The 16,144-nt window shown below is 44.5% G+C and overlaps 2 protein-coding genes across 3 annotated transcripts in view; one reads left to right on the forward strand and one right to left on the reverse strand.

The window, feature by feature from the left end:
• Positions 1 to 643: 643 nt before the first annotated feature.
• Positions 644 to 8,619, forward strand: LOC102301242 (ETS transcription factor ELK3). The gene is made up of 5 exons (XM_005929057.3): positions 644 to 1,009; positions 3,966 to 4,174; positions 4,490 to 5,272; positions 6,757 to 6,879; positions 7,643 to 8,619. Exons 2-5 carry the CDS (start codon positions 3,968 to 3,970, stop codon positions 7,739 to 7,741), a joined length of 1,212 nt encoding a protein of 403 aa, XP_005929119.1. The 5' UTR covers positions 644 to 1,009; positions 3,966 to 3,967; the 3' UTR covers positions 7,742 to 8,619.
• A 1,056-nt stretch (positions 8,620 to 9,675) lies between these two features.
• Positions 9,676 to 16,144, reverse strand: part of LOC102300403 (cyclin-dependent kinase 17) — a 34,467-nt gene continuing 27,998 nt past the window's right edge. For both annotated transcript variants that reach the window (XM_005929055.3, XM_005929054.3), the window contains exons 6-17: positions 15,976 to 16,032; positions 15,711 to 15,825; positions 13,743 to 13,837; positions 13,494 to 13,556; positions 12,621 to 12,744; positions 12,358 to 12,478; positions 11,839 to 11,936; positions 11,577 to 11,682; positions 11,073 to 11,115; positions 10,787 to 10,877; positions 10,539 to 10,616; positions 9,676 to 9,796 (exon numbers count right to left, since the gene is read on the reverse strand). In XM_005929055.3, the coding sequence (XP_005929117.1) occupies positions 9,759 to 9,796; positions 10,539 to 10,616; positions 10,787 to 10,877; positions 11,073 to 11,115; positions 11,577 to 11,682; positions 11,839 to 11,936; positions 12,358 to 12,478; positions 12,621 to 12,744; positions 13,494 to 13,556; positions 13,743 to 13,837; positions 15,711 to 15,825; positions 15,976 to 16,032 (1,029 nt within the window). In that variant the 3' untranslated portion in view covers positions 9,676 to 9,758. The remainder of the gene's footprint in view (positions 9,797 to 10,538; positions 10,617 to 10,786; positions 10,878 to 11,072; positions 11,116 to 11,576; positions 11,683 to 11,838; positions 11,937 to 12,357; positions 12,479 to 12,620; positions 12,745 to 13,493; positions 13,557 to 13,742; positions 13,838 to 15,710; positions 15,826 to 15,975; positions 16,033 to 16,144) is intronic.

Consider the following 16,144-nt stretch of genomic DNA (forward strand, 5'->3'; position numbering starts at 1 on the left):
TCAAAGCGCAAAGTTTCCTAGTACAAACATGCAGGATGCCTTTTCTTTGTGCTCTCGAAGTGCTCCAGGAACTGGTCATTCTAAACTGGCAGTAGGTGCGGATGTGAGTGTGTGTGCGGTGCCTCTCGTCCTCTGACAGCTGGGATAGACTCCAGCCTCCTTCTAAGCCCCAGGTTGAGTGTTTGAGGTCATGGATGGTTAATTGTGTTTGCCTTAAGAGGTCCGGTGAACACATAATTCACATTTTAGAAGTTAAAAAAAGACCTATTACGGAAGATAAAACACTCATCAGTGTCTGAGACATTGTCGCTTCGCTGAATAGTGTTATAATGCGTGTCACTCAGTAGTCTCTTCTTAAAATTAGGAGGCTCATGTCCCATGCATCTTCCAAAATATACACATATGCATTCCTGCTTCGTTTCCTTTTTGTTGCACAGGTTCCAATTTTGCCTTTTCTATCTGTTTCTGAAATCAAATAACCAGAAATATGTCTAAAATGTATGAGTTCCAAATGATGTGATGTAAAAAGAAAGTGTGTCCCTATTCAGATGCAAATATAGTCAATTATAATGCGGTGTATCAGCAAGGCATATTCAGCAGTATTGATTGGGGGAGGACTTCTGGCCTGCTAACGAGGCGTGCCTGAACGCATCACAGTCTGCAGACCGATGATGTCAGTTTACGATGTAGGAGTCTCTGCATCACCATGTGTGCCGACACAGTATAGGCCTACTGCTGACCGTCAGCGGGCAAGCAGTGGAGAAAGAGGAGGGGAGGAAAAGTGTGTTTACACAGACGGCAAACTGCCTGGGGAATCGTAGGGGAGAGGAAGTCAGCCGGCTCTGTGTCTGCCTGCTCCAACTTCCTGCTCAGAAAAAGAAAAAGCACAGGATCCTATTTCAGTCCAGCACAACTCCTGTAGACCAGAAGTAAGCATGGAAAAACAAGGAATCACACAAGCGTCGCCGTAAACTTTTTCGGAGGGACCAGACCGAGCCGGAGATCGCAGGTAAGGTCAAAAATAAGCGGGCGTCTTTCCGTGAACAGCGCTTTGTTGCCTGATTGGTGGCTTGTGTGTGTGTGAGAGAGAAATAACGCATGCCGAGTCGGGCGAGCGGCCGTAATTGCGTTTCAGTTAATTGTCTTGGCTGTAAACACGTTTGGTTTTTTGTTTTCTGCTTCAGCTTAAAGTCTTGAGGTCGAGCTGGTTTCTAAGTTTCTACACACGAATGGCACAGATTTGGGGTCAGACAGAAATGTATCGTCTTCCGGTGCGAGCAACATCTTGAAAATGAGTCAGTGGGGCAGTGTAGTGATTCAGACCTCCGTGCGTAAAAGTGAGTGTAACTTTGCAACTGAGCAAAGAAAAAGAAAAGGGAGAGGCAAATGAAAAAGCAGTGGAAAAAAACAACAACAGAAAAATAGCCTCAGAGTCATTAAAACCTGTTTTCAGATGCTTTTTTTCTTGCGGGTCCCCCTGTTGAATTTTCCACCGCCAGTGAACAGGAAGAGAGCAGATTTAGTCATGGCTAAGTAATGTCTGCATACACCATCTAATCTCATTAGGAGTTTCCGTTCAGCCAACACACTGGATGGCTTTGTGCACACGCGAGACTTCTCGGGGCGAGCATCCCGCAACAGGGCTCGTCGTGCCCCGACCAAAACCACCACAATATCCCCAGATATTCTTAGAAAGACTCCTAGCACTATTTCATTTGCGGTTCTCACAGTGACTTGTTGCCTCGCTGCAGAGCTGAGATGTGGGCTTTTTAATTTCTGTTTTGCTAGGTTTAACTTTCTGTTGTTTTTTCCTGTAGTGGGTAGTTGTACTATATTTAATAGGTTATACTCTATGAAGCTACTACTGAGGTCTGACCTGCTGCAGCAGCAGCATGCTTAGAGCATCTCGCAAAGCGGAATTTTCAAAGTCACACTGTCCTAAATTGCAGATCTGCCTGCTCAGTGGCCCCTCGGCTGCAAGCTGAAAGCTTTACTTTCTAAAGTCGAATTGAAGGCTGGGTGTAGAGTGGGTTAACGGGTGGAGCTGTGAAAAAGGGGACAATGACGTGCTCTTTTGACCCTTATCCCTCTGGGAATTTTGTGGGAAGTGTGGCAGGATCAGGGAAGCACTCCCCTGCTGTGGGATCCCCTCTCCTTGCCATTTGTCCTTGGAAGTAGAATAGGAGGAAGTCCTGACTTTGACAGGTTTGTAGTTTCACATGGCAGATAGAAAACTCAGGGGATGGCTTGTGTCGGAAATTAGTTCAGCCCTCTCTCTCTCTCTGCCCGTCCTTTCTGGACAAAGATAAGCAGCGGTTGAAAAGCTTCTCCATAATCTCAGCTTTCTTTAGTGGCTTGTCATTTCAATTTCATTCATATAGCACCAAATCACAACAGCAGTCATCTCAAGATGCTTTATATTGTAAAGTACAGAGCGAAACCCCCAACAAACAAACCACCCCATTTGAACAAGCACTTGGCGACAGTGGGGAGGAAAAACTCCCTTTTAGCAGGAACAAACCTCCGGCACAACCAGGCTCAGGTAAGGACAGCCATCTCCCGTGACCGGTCGGGGGGTGATGGGAGGAAGACACGATAATGAAATGAGAGCACAGTCCTTTCCATCAGTATTCAGACTGTATTATGTCAAAGGTCTGCTGTAATCATTTCCAAAAAAGAAGCTTTACATCATTCAGAGTTATTTGCTGCATACTGGACTCCTCTGTTCATTCTCCACCTAAAACAAGCCATTTAACCTCCTTGTGGTTTTTTTTTAACTTTAACTTTCTTCTTCTTTCTTGGCTTCTTCGCACAAACAAAAGATTTGAACTTGAGTTGGGTGAAAGTTCTGTTTTAATAGTTAGACCTTCATGACATCACAAAGAACCAACAACACTTTCGTCTCAGAGTTTTTTGTTTTTTTACGGAAGCTAATCTCATTCTTTGAAATTTTGGCCAAAAAAAAAAAAAATCCAAATCATGTAAACGAGAGTAGCGATATAAACATGAGTGAGATTAAAACTAACGTACTGAAAATCATTCGTCATCAATCACATAAAAATAAATAAATAAATAAAAATGGCCACCAGTTTCTCACATATTATCAGATAAACGCACTATTCAGAGTGACACAACTACCGAGAATAGCAGCGCATCACCTTACAGTAAAATTCTGGCCTTTGTTACTTGAACTATGACTTAACACATCATCTGCTTTATTGTCAGTTTCTTAGTAGTCATGTGATTTAATTTTTGTATTTTGAAATCAAGCAGTCATTCGAGCTCCGCTCTCGTCAGAGCTGTGGGGACAGAAACCCCCACTGCCGTTACTAGCATATGAGCTCCTAGCAGGCAGGCAGGCAGACAGGAGCTCCGAGGCTGCACATTCCTCTATTAAAGGAATAACCCACCCCGGGCCCGTCGTACTTCCTCTGGAGAGAGGGCCAGGTTGAACCGCAGCATATTTCTGGCTTGAGCTGTTGTTAGCCCCCCCCCTCCCTTATTTTTTTCTCTCCTGTGGCTCCTGCTGCTGTTACATTACACTACACTCTTGACACACACTGTTCTATTCATTGGCGGTCTGCTCTTTCTTGCACCACATGTTGGAGCTCAAACAGATCGGCCCCTCTTTAGCCAGTAACTTAATTTAGTCTGTGTGCAATAAAACACAGTGGCAAGGCAGAACTGAGAAGGGGCGGGGGGGATAAAGGGATTATATTTAGATGAAATGTTGGGTTGTTTTGTTATAAACAAGTTATAAATGGACCTAAAGTAAAGTGTAAAGAGGGACTTGCCTTGTTTCCCTCCAAAGGTTTAATTTGTGTGCTTATTCTGTCACTGTGGCACCAGGCAGGTGTTACACACGCCAGTAATTTAGGTGCTTTTTCAGTAACGGCTCGCATCTGTTAGCATGTTTGGTGCTACTCTCCACACGCTGACCTAATCATTTGTGCGTCTCGCTGCAGGAATGGACAGTGCCATCACTCTGTGGCAGTTCTTGCTGCAGCTGCTGCTCGATCAGAGTCACAAGCACTTGATATGCTGGACGTCCACAGACGGCGAGTTCAAGCTCCTCAAGTCGGAGGAAGTGGCCAAGCTGTGGGGGCTGCGCAAGAACAAGACCAACATGAACTACGACAAGCTGAGCAGAGCCCTGCGCTACTACTACGACAAGGTTAATTAAAGTGATTCTAGTTGCCTCTCCATAATAGCACAGCTAATCGTGTGACCGCAGCTGCTGTGATAGGTTAGCCGGGAGAGGAGTGTGACGCCACGACACATTCTCTGTTCTTCCCTTTAAACTCACAAAATCCCCTGATAGACACTTCTGCTTCCTCTTTCTTGTAAAGCGCACACACAGATCTGACTGTGATGTAACAAAGCACTACTTTAGTATGGCCCCAAACACTCCTCTGATATTCTATGTGTGTACCTGGTTTGTTTTTCATAATGACCTTATCGCGGTGAATTGTGTTTGCATGTTTTGCAGAACATCATCAAGAAGGTGATTGGCCAGAAGTTTGTTTATAAGTTTGTGTCCTTCCCTGAGATCCTTAAGATGGACCCGCAGGCGGTGGAGATGGGTCTGGCTTCGGGAAGGCTTCCCCTTCAAGAACAAGAGGCCCAGGAGCTGGAAGTGGAGGAGGAGGAGGAGGAAGCTGAGGAGGAGGCCCAGAGGAGGACCCTGGCAGCCTTGGGGGCACAGCAGTGTCGGAATGACTACCTCCACTCGGGTCTCTACTCGTCATTCAGCATCAGCTCCCTGCAGAAGCAGCCCGAACTCCTCCGTGCCCTGCAGGAGCGTCAGGAGGAGCAGCGCTCCGTCATCCGCTTCGGCACCAATGCCAACGAGAGGAGCTCTCCTCCCTCAGCCAAGCCCGAGTCCTATGTCTCACCGGGGCCATCTAAACTCGCCTCTCATTCCCCCTCCCCGTCCTCTCCTCACACTCAGCGCGGCCGGAGCCCCGCTGCTGAGGAGGAGGAGCAGGAGGACTCTGACCAAAGTGCTCAACCCCTCAATCTGTCCTCCGGGCACAGAGGGCGAGCCCTGCAGCCTCCTGAAAAGAGGAGCAGCAGCGGCGGTGGCAGAAGCAGTTCTCTTAACAGTAGCGCTAACCACGGAGATGGACTCCCCCCAAAAAGCAAAAAGCCTAAAGCTCTGGAGATTTCAGCGCCGCCCCTGCTGCTGGCAGGGAGCGACATCGGCTCCATCGCACTCAACAGCCCGGCGCTGCCGTCTGGGTCACTCACTCCGGCCTTCTTCACTGCACAGGTGAGCTGAGCAGCAGAACTCTACAGATGCTACAATGACACCAGTTCCTCCCTCATTTCTAGACATGAGTCATATGTTGAGTCTCAACTGTGATTATGTGAGCACTTTGAGGACTAGTGACTCATTCATTGAGTGTCAAGGTGCTTTCCAGCATTTTGCCATCACATTGGATTAAATACGATTTGATCCCTAATTTAAGATCTAACACTTCACTCACACCTAGGATTGCACTCTTCATCTTGCTACAACTTTCCCTTCTCACGAGCACTCAGTCGCTCCCTTTTTTCCCCTCTTTGTGATTTAACACAAACCCAGTAATCTCACTCCCTGCCAGACCACAGCTGAACGATACAGAGTCTGATAATAATCAATCTCAGAAAGACGATATTTCTGCCCGTGATGCCATCAGTGCCGTCCCCCCTGAGCGGTACTGTGGCTGATGATTGAACACCAGAGTATGACATCAGCGTCCCCAAAGCCCCTTATAGCACTTTCTATATTTAGTCGTGCCTTCAAAAAAGGTTTTTGCGCAGTTTAAAACATCATTAAAATATTTGTGCGATGTTTAGACCAAGTGCCGCATTTCTGTGTGGCAGTAATGTTTTGCTTTCGTCTGCCTGTGGAGCCATTGTTTTTTCTTTTGGTTTTTTTTTTTCAAATTTTATTTTCTGCCACAAGTTTAGAGCCAAATTCATCGAGCTGTAACATTTTGGGATTATACCAAAAGATCATAATGGCCCACGGCTCCGGCACAAGCACCAACTTGAGTTTCATCATCTAATTTAGTTAATCGCGTGTTTGTACTGGAATTGTTACAAAGAGAGAGAAAAAACGAGCGCCACATCAGAGAGGGGTTCGTCCACGCGTCGAGGAAGACTTCGGAGCTACGCTCACACCGCCCGCTGACAAGGGCTGCGTACGATGAGATCAGAGGAGAGCGAGCGATTTACGCAAATCTTCGGTGAGTCCAACCTGCGAGAGGAGGGGAAGAGGCCCTAAGCGATGCCATATGCTCCAATAATTCCGTTAATACTCGAGCAGCAGGGCTGGGTCCCCTCGCAACACTGGCTCACTTCTCTGAGGTGACACAGGGGAAAGTAGGGGAGGGGGGGGGGAGAAGACTAGGGGAGACGGAAGGAGGGAGGGAGGGAGAAATTGATTTCATATGTTTTCTCTCTAGTTCCAAGTGCTTGACGACCACTGCCCCCCCCAAATCAACAACAGCCCCCCTCCCCTCCTCCTCACATCACCCCTGTATTCGGGAGTAGAAACCACAGACTTCCTTCCTGCTTCGTCAGTTTGTTTTTCCAAACGCTGATACATGTCCGTTCACCCTTTTTCAGCATGTTGTGCATTAGCAAAACCCTCAGAGCAACATTCTCAATCCGCTGTGAGTTTTGTTTTTTGTTTTTAATTTTGTCCCCACTAGTTTCTCTCATTTATATAAAGCCTCCCTCCCTGTGTGTTTTCCCCCCACCCATCAGACTCCCTCGGGTTTGCTGCTGGCTCACAGTCCGCTGTTGTCAGGCATCCACTTCTGGAGCAGCCTGAGCCCAGTCGCTCCGCTCAGCCCCGCCCGGCTGCAGGGCCACAGCTCCCTCTTTCAGGTAAGAAACACATACAGGTGTAGCGGAAGACAGAGGGACAAAAATAGCAGGAGATGAGAATAGAGGGTGTACTCAAAGGATTATTTACTGGTAGCGCTTTAAGCAGAGGAGGAAGTTGGAGAGGCTGCTGGGGCCAAATTAGTGCTTCTGCAAAAGCCTCATTGTTTCCAGCGGTTGATAAAAGAAAAGAGAGCAGAAGACCAGGGCAGGAAAAGCTTTTAGAGAGGGCGATTATGTGAGCTAGGTGAACCAAACTTTTTATTAAATGATTTCTAATGCTGCCCAAATGTTATGCAAGTATTTACCTAACAGGAAGCAAGAAAACTTTTTGTGTGTGTGTGAGTGTTATTTGCAAAGCAGCAGTCACAAAGGGTTGTGAAACTAGTTGAGACTCAGTAAGCAGGTCCTGCAGAGGTGTCCTGTTTCAGAGCTTGTGAGAGGGAGAGGAAATCCTGTGAATACTTCCTGTTTGAGCCCAGGGGAGCCAGTCTGAACAGGGTGGACTGGTTTGAGAGCTGCTCCTCATTTATGAAACACACACACACACACATTATACCGGATTCATTGTGCGTAAATAAGACGACTTCTGTTGTAGAGTTGGAGGGGAGAGAGACAAGAAGGAAGCGGCACAATGAATTAAAAAAACAAAAAACAAAACAGGAAACCAGAGCAGTGACAATGCAACAGTTCCTTACCGGAAAGCGGTTTTCATAGAGACTCCATCCCCTCCCCACTAACTCTGTCCCTTTCTCTTCCTCTGCAGTTCCCCAGCCTAATCAACGGACACATGCCTGTCCCCCTGCCAAACCTGGAAGGAACACCCTCCTCCCTGCTCCTGTCTCCCACCACTCACAAATCCTGATCCAGGATCTGTGGAAAATGCCGCAAATTCATTGTTCTCTTGTTGAAAGTTTCTCATCATCATAATAATCATCAGCAGCAGCAGCGATCTCTTATTCATGATGTCAGATTTTGTCTCAGAAAAGCAGAGACAGTTATGTGACCTCACCTTTTTTTTCTCTTTTATTTTTGCACTTGACTTGCTTCAGATTCTGAGTGGTTGAAAGCACTTGGTAAAAGCCATACGCCACGATGTCTCAGAGACATCTGGCCTCTTTATGATAAAGAACAGCACGTTTCTACACTAGCCTGTCCGCGACGGACAGAAGCGCAGCTGCGAAAGGCTAACCAGCCGCTCAGCCTGCGCAGAGCCTGGTTCTTTTAATCTTTAGAAAAAAGAAAAGAAAAAAAGAAACAAGTCTACTTGTTAACAATGTGAAACTGATCGTTTCACTTAACGTGGTATTGTATGTAACGTATGCACTATGCTTCTCAGATAGTACCGGCTGTGCCTTGTTGTCCTGTTTTTGTTTTCACTTTATTTCAAAATCTTTTAATGAAGACGAGATTTCAAATGAATGAAAACCTTGTAACACTTACGTTCTTGTTTTTGTTTGTTTTTTTATACTGGACTTGGTAATACAATATGTATTCTGTATATTTTTTTTTTGTATTGTGAAGAATGTCATTTTCAATAAACAAAGCATTGAATGCTTAAGCAGAGTTGAAACTTTGTAGAGCAGCTGAAACAAACAAAAAAAAAAACAAACACTTTTGGTTTTAAACCTTTAGATTTAATTTTTCTTTACTCTGGAAAAAAAAACTGAAATATGGGAGGGCATCTGCAATGAAATCCCACACCAACAAAAATTATTCACAAATAAAGAATATCATACAAAACATGTCTTGTAACACTGTTAAATAAGGGCAGGACTATAGCTAACGCTTCCTGAATTAGGGGTTCGGTGGCTGTTGTGTGCTTCCTCATAGAAAAGAGCAGGCATGCACCACAATGACAGAGGAGAAAAAAAAAGATCTACTTTTATAGATGAGGGAGATGGGAATGGCAGACAGGCAAACCATGGGCAATGCACAAACAGGGCACTGCAGATTCCAACAGTGGGAGCTCATTTTTGCAGCTCCTCTTTGTAAGAGTGGAGAAAGAACGAGGACAGGAGGGTGATCAGTGTATTTCGTAGGTGTAACTATTCCTGTAATGCCCTAGTTGACAATCTGTGTTGCTCTTTCCCTCCTCTCTCTCCTGCATTTGTTCATTGGTCACATCAGAGACCGGAGCATCCCTGGAATGATATGCCAGCAAGTTGTTTGTTTTAAATGCACAGATCTACCAAGTTTTGTGTGCAAAAACATAATAATGTCAACAACAACAACAACAAAAAAGAAATCTCACATTAATCTCCGGCTGGGATAAAATGATTAGTTATTATATCAAAGCTGGCCTCAGAAAAACCTTCAGAGTAAATGGTCACATGTGATTTGTGCAGCTGAGTACAGCACCATGGCAACAGAGACAAGAATATGAAACCCCTTTGAGCTGCTACAGAAACCTCCCTCCGTCTGTGTGCCTCACACACCCACACGTCGTCCAGGAGCTTCGAGGTGGAGTTTTAATGTATGAAAATGGAAACGACGACCAATAAAAAAAAAAAAAAGACAAAAAAAATATATCACCCACTTCAAAAAAATCTATACACATTGCATGTTCTCATTAAAGTGACTGAGCCTGTTAGAATTCTAGACAGTAGTTGGATTTAGCAGCAAATTCACTTGTCAATAAATATAGATGTACAGTGTACAAATGTCTCTCTGGAGCCAGTTTCAGACTAAACTTGGGACGGGGTCAGACCGTGGAAAGCCCCCCCACCTCGCCAAAAAAAAAAAAAAAAAAAAAAATTCTGGAGGGGGACTGAAGGTGACTACGACATTCCACGCCAACTCTCATCTCCGCGTTCTGATCCAGCGGCAAGACTGTACAGCCAGTATATCGTTCCCAAATAACTGTATCCAGTCCAGAGATTTTAAAACAGCATGCTTTGTCTTCTGCTTTTTCCATTGCCTGATGGGAAACAGAAAAATAAAGTCTTTAAATATCGATTCAGCTATTTTAAATGACAGAAATCTGCATTTTCCAACTATTCCGGGCTATGTGATAAGCAAATTGGAGTAAATCAATCCAAATAACAAGGTTAAAAAGTAACTTACTTATCACAGTGACTGCTATTTACCCTGTTCAGTGGGTTTGCCCACGAAAGAATAAACAATGGTATACACATTTCATTTTTAAATATCACCGTTATCGTGACATCTCTGCTTTGGTTGTATAAATCGCCAGGTTCCAGGTGCTCTGCGGTCATAAACAGGAAGTGTAATGTGGGCTACAACTTGAGCCTTCGTTAGCCTGTATGTGTTCACATTTCATGATCCTTCATAGATCTTTGCACTAGTTGTTTACAGTGTACAATTTTTACAAATACAGTGGTTTGGTTTTTTAATTTACATGTGAGCATCAGTCTTTGAAGGACAGCATGAAATTTCAGGAAGTAGAATGTAACAAAATTTACAAGCACATGTTTAATTATACATGTGGCACTATGGCGGTTTAATATAGTTAATCCTCATAATGAGTTTATGCAGATTGTGGCAATTATGTTAAAGTATCTCAGCTTCCTCCATGAGCTGTGTCTATTTGGCCAATTGAGTGGGCCGTACTACAAAAACCTACGCTTGCACTTGTCTCTTTTCGCTCACTCAGTTTCTGTGCTTCCCACTTCCCCTCTTCTCGATTCTTTATTCCTCACCTGATTCGGGGTATGAGGAGTTCCGATAGCCGGGATCTCTCTGCAGCTGCACCTCCTTCAGTGTGAATATGGATACGGCTGCCAAAGACACAGTCAGTCAGTGCAACAGAAGAAGAAGACGTGCCGGGTGAACAGTGTTTCTGTTACAAGGCTGTAAGTGATCCTCTCTGTACACTGCAATACCCTTCAAGTTGTACTGAGCGGATGGTGCCAAGTCTGCATTACTGCATCACCGTTTCATTACTCACTCTCTGGCAGCGTGTGCACACGTGGCCCCAGGCTCCTGAAGTATGGCTGCCTCATTGCTTCATCAGCAGAGATCCTCTTCTTCGATTCATACTGAAATTTAGGGCAACAAAAGTTTCAGCCATTAAAGAACAACAAAAGAACTGGGTCAGCAGCCTGCGGTCGCATGCGAATGTGTTGGCACGCCTTCGTGCGCTTCTTTCCAAATACACAGTCCTGACATAGCTGCGAAATGTGTCACATGTTTTTAGCGTCTCTTTAATTCCTGGCAGATATGGCGAGACTTACCTTTAGGAATGACATCAGCAGGTCGATTCCATCATTGTCCAACCTGTATGTGTGGGGGAGGGGTGGGACAAGAGTTTGGAGGTGGAAAAAAGAAGAGGAGGGATGGGGGGGGGGTCAGTAAAGGTGGGCTGACTCATGGATAGAGGCGAGTGTTAAGGAAGTCAAACAGAGTCAACTATTCCACAGGATTTCCTTACAGGAAATGATAAAGAGCACACGCTCCTAACTACACAAACCTCCAACACTCATGTCTAACTAAAAGCTAAAACAGCTCTGCTTACAAGCTCTCCTCTTATATTTGTGTCACAAGAAACACTTTTCCACCTCCAGTCATCAGACAACCAGGCAAGAGAGGTGAATGGAGGGGTAACGGTAAGGTTTATATAACTGCTCCATAAATACCTGAAACAACCAGCAGCAACACAGCCTAAGCTGGGACATGTTGCATCTGGTGTAGAAGTAAAGTTATTAAGATAAAATGAGAGAAAAAAGTATCAGGCTTACCTGGGGGCATGATTAATGAGGGACTGTGCCTTGTACTTGTGGAACTTGTAGGACTTGAACTCATCAATGGAGGATATTCCAGGCCAGCTGTCTTCTGTAGGAGTGCCTGTGGAGGGACATTTAATAGACCTTGTTAGAGCCCGCGTCAGCTGGATGGGGCTTTTTCATGGAGCCGCGGAGGGGGGACATGCCAGGGTTAATGCGATTAAAGGCTCTGGTTAAAAGTCTGAACGCTCCTCTGTCAGCAGAGGGCAGCACTCACCTAGCAGCCTGAAGATGAGGTGCAGCTCATCCTCCACTGTGGAGCCCGGGAACAGCGGCCTGCCTGCAGCCATCTCATAGAATATACAGCCCACACCCCTGACAGAATGACACAAACAGGTGGGAAAGGTCACAAAGATGCGTCTGACTGAAGCTTAAACAGCAGCCTGACTCAACAGGTGTTCCATCTCTAAACCAACCCTGATGTTTCTCTCAATTGGAGATCGGAGAAACCATTTACAGCTGCATTGTCTTAACAGCGAGGCTGTGTCCATCAGCAGCAAAGTCTCTTTACACCCGCGCGCTAATAAGGGCGCAAACTAAACGAAATGAGCTCCAGACACCTGTGCCCGTTCCACAAATCACTGAAGTGGCAATTTCACGACAGAAAACCAATCTGAGAGGATCGCATCGGCCTGCGCCGTCGCTGTGCAGCCATACGGAAATAAGAGAGTAACCACGAGCATCGTTAGCGTTTCCTAATAGTTGCAATCCCCCCCGTCGAGCGAGGCCCACTCACCACATGTCGATCTGTGTGGAGTACTCGGAGGAGCCGAGCAGCACGTCGGGGGGCCGATACCAAAGAGTTACCACCTCGTTAGAGTACGTTTTAGTGGGCACAGACTTCGCCCTCGCCAGGCCTGTGGAGCAGAAATATGGACATATTGGAAAAATGTCATGAAATTCATACAAAGGAAGCTATTTAGAATACTCCAAATATTCATCAGTTTAAAAAAAAATAGCTCTGTAGAAACATTTTAATGTAATGTATTGATTTTTTACCAAAGTCAGCCAGTTTTAGTTCTCCTCTGTCATTGATGAGCAGATTTTGGGGCTTCAGGTCTCTGTGGAGAACTTTCCGCCTGTGACAGTAGGCTAAGCCTCGCAGGATCTGGAAGAGGAAAATCTAAAGGAAGAGATTTTCTCGATCAGTACATATGATCGTGTTGATAAAGTTATTATAAAATAGTGGTGATCGAGCCTTGCTGCGTGTGGGAAGTTGGAGGCCAATCACTCACACACATTTTGGTCATGTGCCAAAATACGACGCGCTGATACGAGATCACCAACAGTACTGAGGTCTTGTATTTCTGTCTACTTAATGAGGATGTGGTTAACAAAAAAAAAAAAACGACTGGTAACTGAAATTACTGTTAGCCAGGAAGAAAACAATTAGAAAAAAATTGACAAAAACCAGAATCACCAGGCCTCAAACGATGGATCCGCACCATCAGTATTATCTATGCGATGGAACAGGTGACCTTTAGCCTAAGCTCGCTTTACTTAAAAGTGCGAGAATTCATAATACATCAAGTAAAATTATATGGACCCAAATATATATGTATGCTTAGTTGGGGTTGTTTTTTTTCTGTCCATGAATTAAAAACTCTAAAATAAAGAGTTAAAAAAAACAGTGGTGTTCAGCAAAGTAATATATTGCAGATGCACAATCATGAATGAAATTCTTTAATTAAATACTCTAAAAACAGGGATGTTTAAAGAAGGTTGCAGCAGCCCATTTTACTTATCCCCTTGGGTCTACACTTCTCCACCAGGGGGCACACTGACAATGCTTCTTGCACCCACACCAGCAGCTACAAACTCTTGACAGGTGATGAAGGTCCTCAGGCCAGCAGGCAGCCAGCGGAGTCTCACCTTGACATTCTGCATGCTCAGGATGTTCCCACAGTCATCCATGTACTGCTTAAGGTCTTTGTCCTAGAAGAGACGAAGGGCGTTAGAGCGGGGACGCTACAGGCACACAAACTGCAACAGTTGGTAAGCCTTCATACTCCGCACAGAGTCATGAATAATAATAACGTCAAATATTTTAATCTAAGCATCCCTGCAGAGAACATCGTGAGTCATGCAGGAGGGAGGCTGCAGAGGTTTTGCTGGTCTCACCAGGTATTCAAACACCAGTGTGAGCGACTTGTCTGTGTGGACGATGTCGTGCAGCGTCACGATGTTGCCGTGCTTCAGGTCCTTCAGTAGAGACACTAAGAACACACGCAGAAAAAAAGAAGAAGAAGAAGAAGACAGCTGTTACAGCGAGGGTGTGATTACACTCAGCTTATTTTCTATTCTCTCAAAGTAACATTAACCAACATTTGCTTTACTTCTTGCTCTGATGCCTCTGTGTTCACGCTGATTAAGCCAAGAGAGGTTTATTTATAAATCCTTCAATCTTACAAAAATGTCTGAGACTTACAAAGAAAGCTTATCTGGCTCAAATTAATCAACAAAGTCTCAAAACAAGAGTGTGCTGCCAACACCGCTCTCCATATAAGGTCAAATAAAACTTGCAAAATAAAAGAAGAAAATGCCTCCAGTTCAACCCCAGTGAAGGATCCATATAGACTCTGAAAGATGACAAACTCAACGTTTTTTTGTGAAACGTGCTAAACCTGGTGATGAAGAAACTTGAATAAATACATTTATCCATCTAAAAAAACACAAAGCACCGTCAGTGAGCGCAAACTGAATTTACTCAAGCTGCCAGAAGATGACACTGAAATACAGTGCTTTGCAAAACTCTTAAGCCACAGCTCATTTCTTTACATTTGGTAGGAAACTGGGAAATAGGTGCAACGATTTATTAAAAGCATAAATGGAAATGAAGCGTATAAGGCATAAAGAAAGTTTGTAGAATTGTAAGTAATCTTCAGGAAACGTTCTTTCTGAAAGACATCCAAAGCTCTTCTTTGGATGTTGGCTGCCTTGTATTCAATTCTTTGTCAATGCTTGAATAAAGCCGAGGTCAGTCTGTGACTAAGTGTCGCGTTGTGTGATTTTCTGTCCAGGTATGCTTTCACTGCACTGGCAGAAACAAACACTGCCAGTCAGGCACTGCACGATCAAAATCGGACTTTATTTGCATTCGTAATTTCACCAATTTTGACAAGATCTCCAACATCGCTGTCTGAAACGCAGCCCTGATTCATGGCAGCGTCTCCAGTGTGTTTTACAGATGGTTGCAGACACTCCTGACCTTCTCTGTACATACTGACAACGACTTGAACCAAAAATGTCAAATTTGGTTTCATCACTTCGTAAGACGTGTAAGTCAGTGATTTTCAGTTCACTTCTTGTGTAATGTGGCATGCCACAGCATTTTCTCACTATTCTTCTTCTTGACAAATAGCTTCTTGATAGCTCTCCCTCCACTGAGACCACGTCTGATGAGGCTTCAGCAAACAACAAGCAGGGCCAGATGCATCTCTCAGGTCATGTGACAGGTCTTTGCTGGACTGTTTTCCTATTTCTTAAGGATATGACTTCAAAATTGAGTTCATCTGTTGTAGACACATTTTATTTAGGTCTATCACTTCGTTTGTCAATCACTTGTGCAGTTTCCTCAAATTTGTTTTAATCATACTGCACACCACATAAAGAGTTTTAGGCTAATAGCTCTTTGGGGAATCACCTTGTTGGTGCTAAAATATTATTTCAAGCATGTTAAACTCTGTAATCTTTAGCTAATATCTAAGTGTAACTAAGTGGATAAAGATACGATTTAAAATCAGTCCTCGCTAAGTTGTCTGTTATGTGCAGACTCGGCTTGTGTAAAAATTCCACAAAATTCCAAATCTACCAGTGTCTGCTCGTGCTGGGATATATTTACAAACCTGACCACCTACAGGCACGACCTGTATGTTTGTATTTGAGGTTGTTTTCTAGGAGCATTTATTCTAAAATCTGCTTTTCTATTTCAGTTAACTAAGTTGTTTTTTGCACTCCATCTTGCTGCAGATGTTCAAACGTCACTGTTCAACGTAAAACAAATCAGCTTATATAAGTAAAAAAAGTTCAAGCACTTATATTTGACTGCTTGGTGACCAAATAGCGTTCTGTGGCTAAAATCTTTTGTACCTTCTCGGATAGCCGTGCACGGTGCTCCTTCTTCATGCTCCAGTCTGATCTCTTTCAGCGCCACGAGGTTGTCTGTCAGCTTACTCCGCCCCTTGTACACAGTAGCATACGTGCCCTATACAGCAGGAAAAGAAGGGGGGGTTCAGTGTTTCAGGTTAAAAGTAAACTCTACAACTGTGCCTGTGTGCACTTTAATCACTCACTATGAGAACGTTTGCACCTGGGGTGATAAAGAAAGGCTTTCAAGGTAAACTGTGCCACATACCTCCCCCAGTTTGTCCAGTTTGATGTAGGTCTCCAGCTTCCCAAATCCAATTTCTGACTGGAGGGAAGAAAAGGACAAACAGCATTAATGAGGGTAGTGTCTTTATTAGCAGTGACAGGCTTACACACACCAGGACAAATCCTCATGATGGCCTTGCAGCATCACAGAG

Source organism: Haplochromis burtoni, unplaced genomic scaffold, assembly GCF_018398535.1.
Source record: "Haplochromis burtoni strain Fernald_Lab_line unplaced genomic scaffold, NCSU_Asbu1 Contig_77, whole genome shotgun sequence".
Lineage (NCBI taxonomy): Eukaryota > Metazoa > Chordata > Actinopteri > Cichliformes > Cichlidae > Haplochromis > Haplochromis burtoni.

What these genes read in the sequence shown, in the direction of transcription:
- LOC102301242 (XM_005929057.3), top strand. Translation starts at nt 3,968, where the DNA reads ATGGACAGTGCCATCACTCTGTGGCAGTTCTTGCTGCAGCTGCTGCTC. An exon ending in CGGCCTTCTTCACTGCACAG is followed by an intron (nt 5,273 to 6,756) that starts GTGAGCTGAGCA and finishes CCCACCCATCAG; the next exon opens with ACTCCCTCGGGTTTGCTGCT. An exon ending in GCCACAGCTCCCTCTTTCAG is followed by an intron (nt 6,880 to 7,642) that starts GTAAGAAACACA and finishes CTTCCTCTGCAG; the next exon opens with TTCCCCAGCCTAATCAACGG.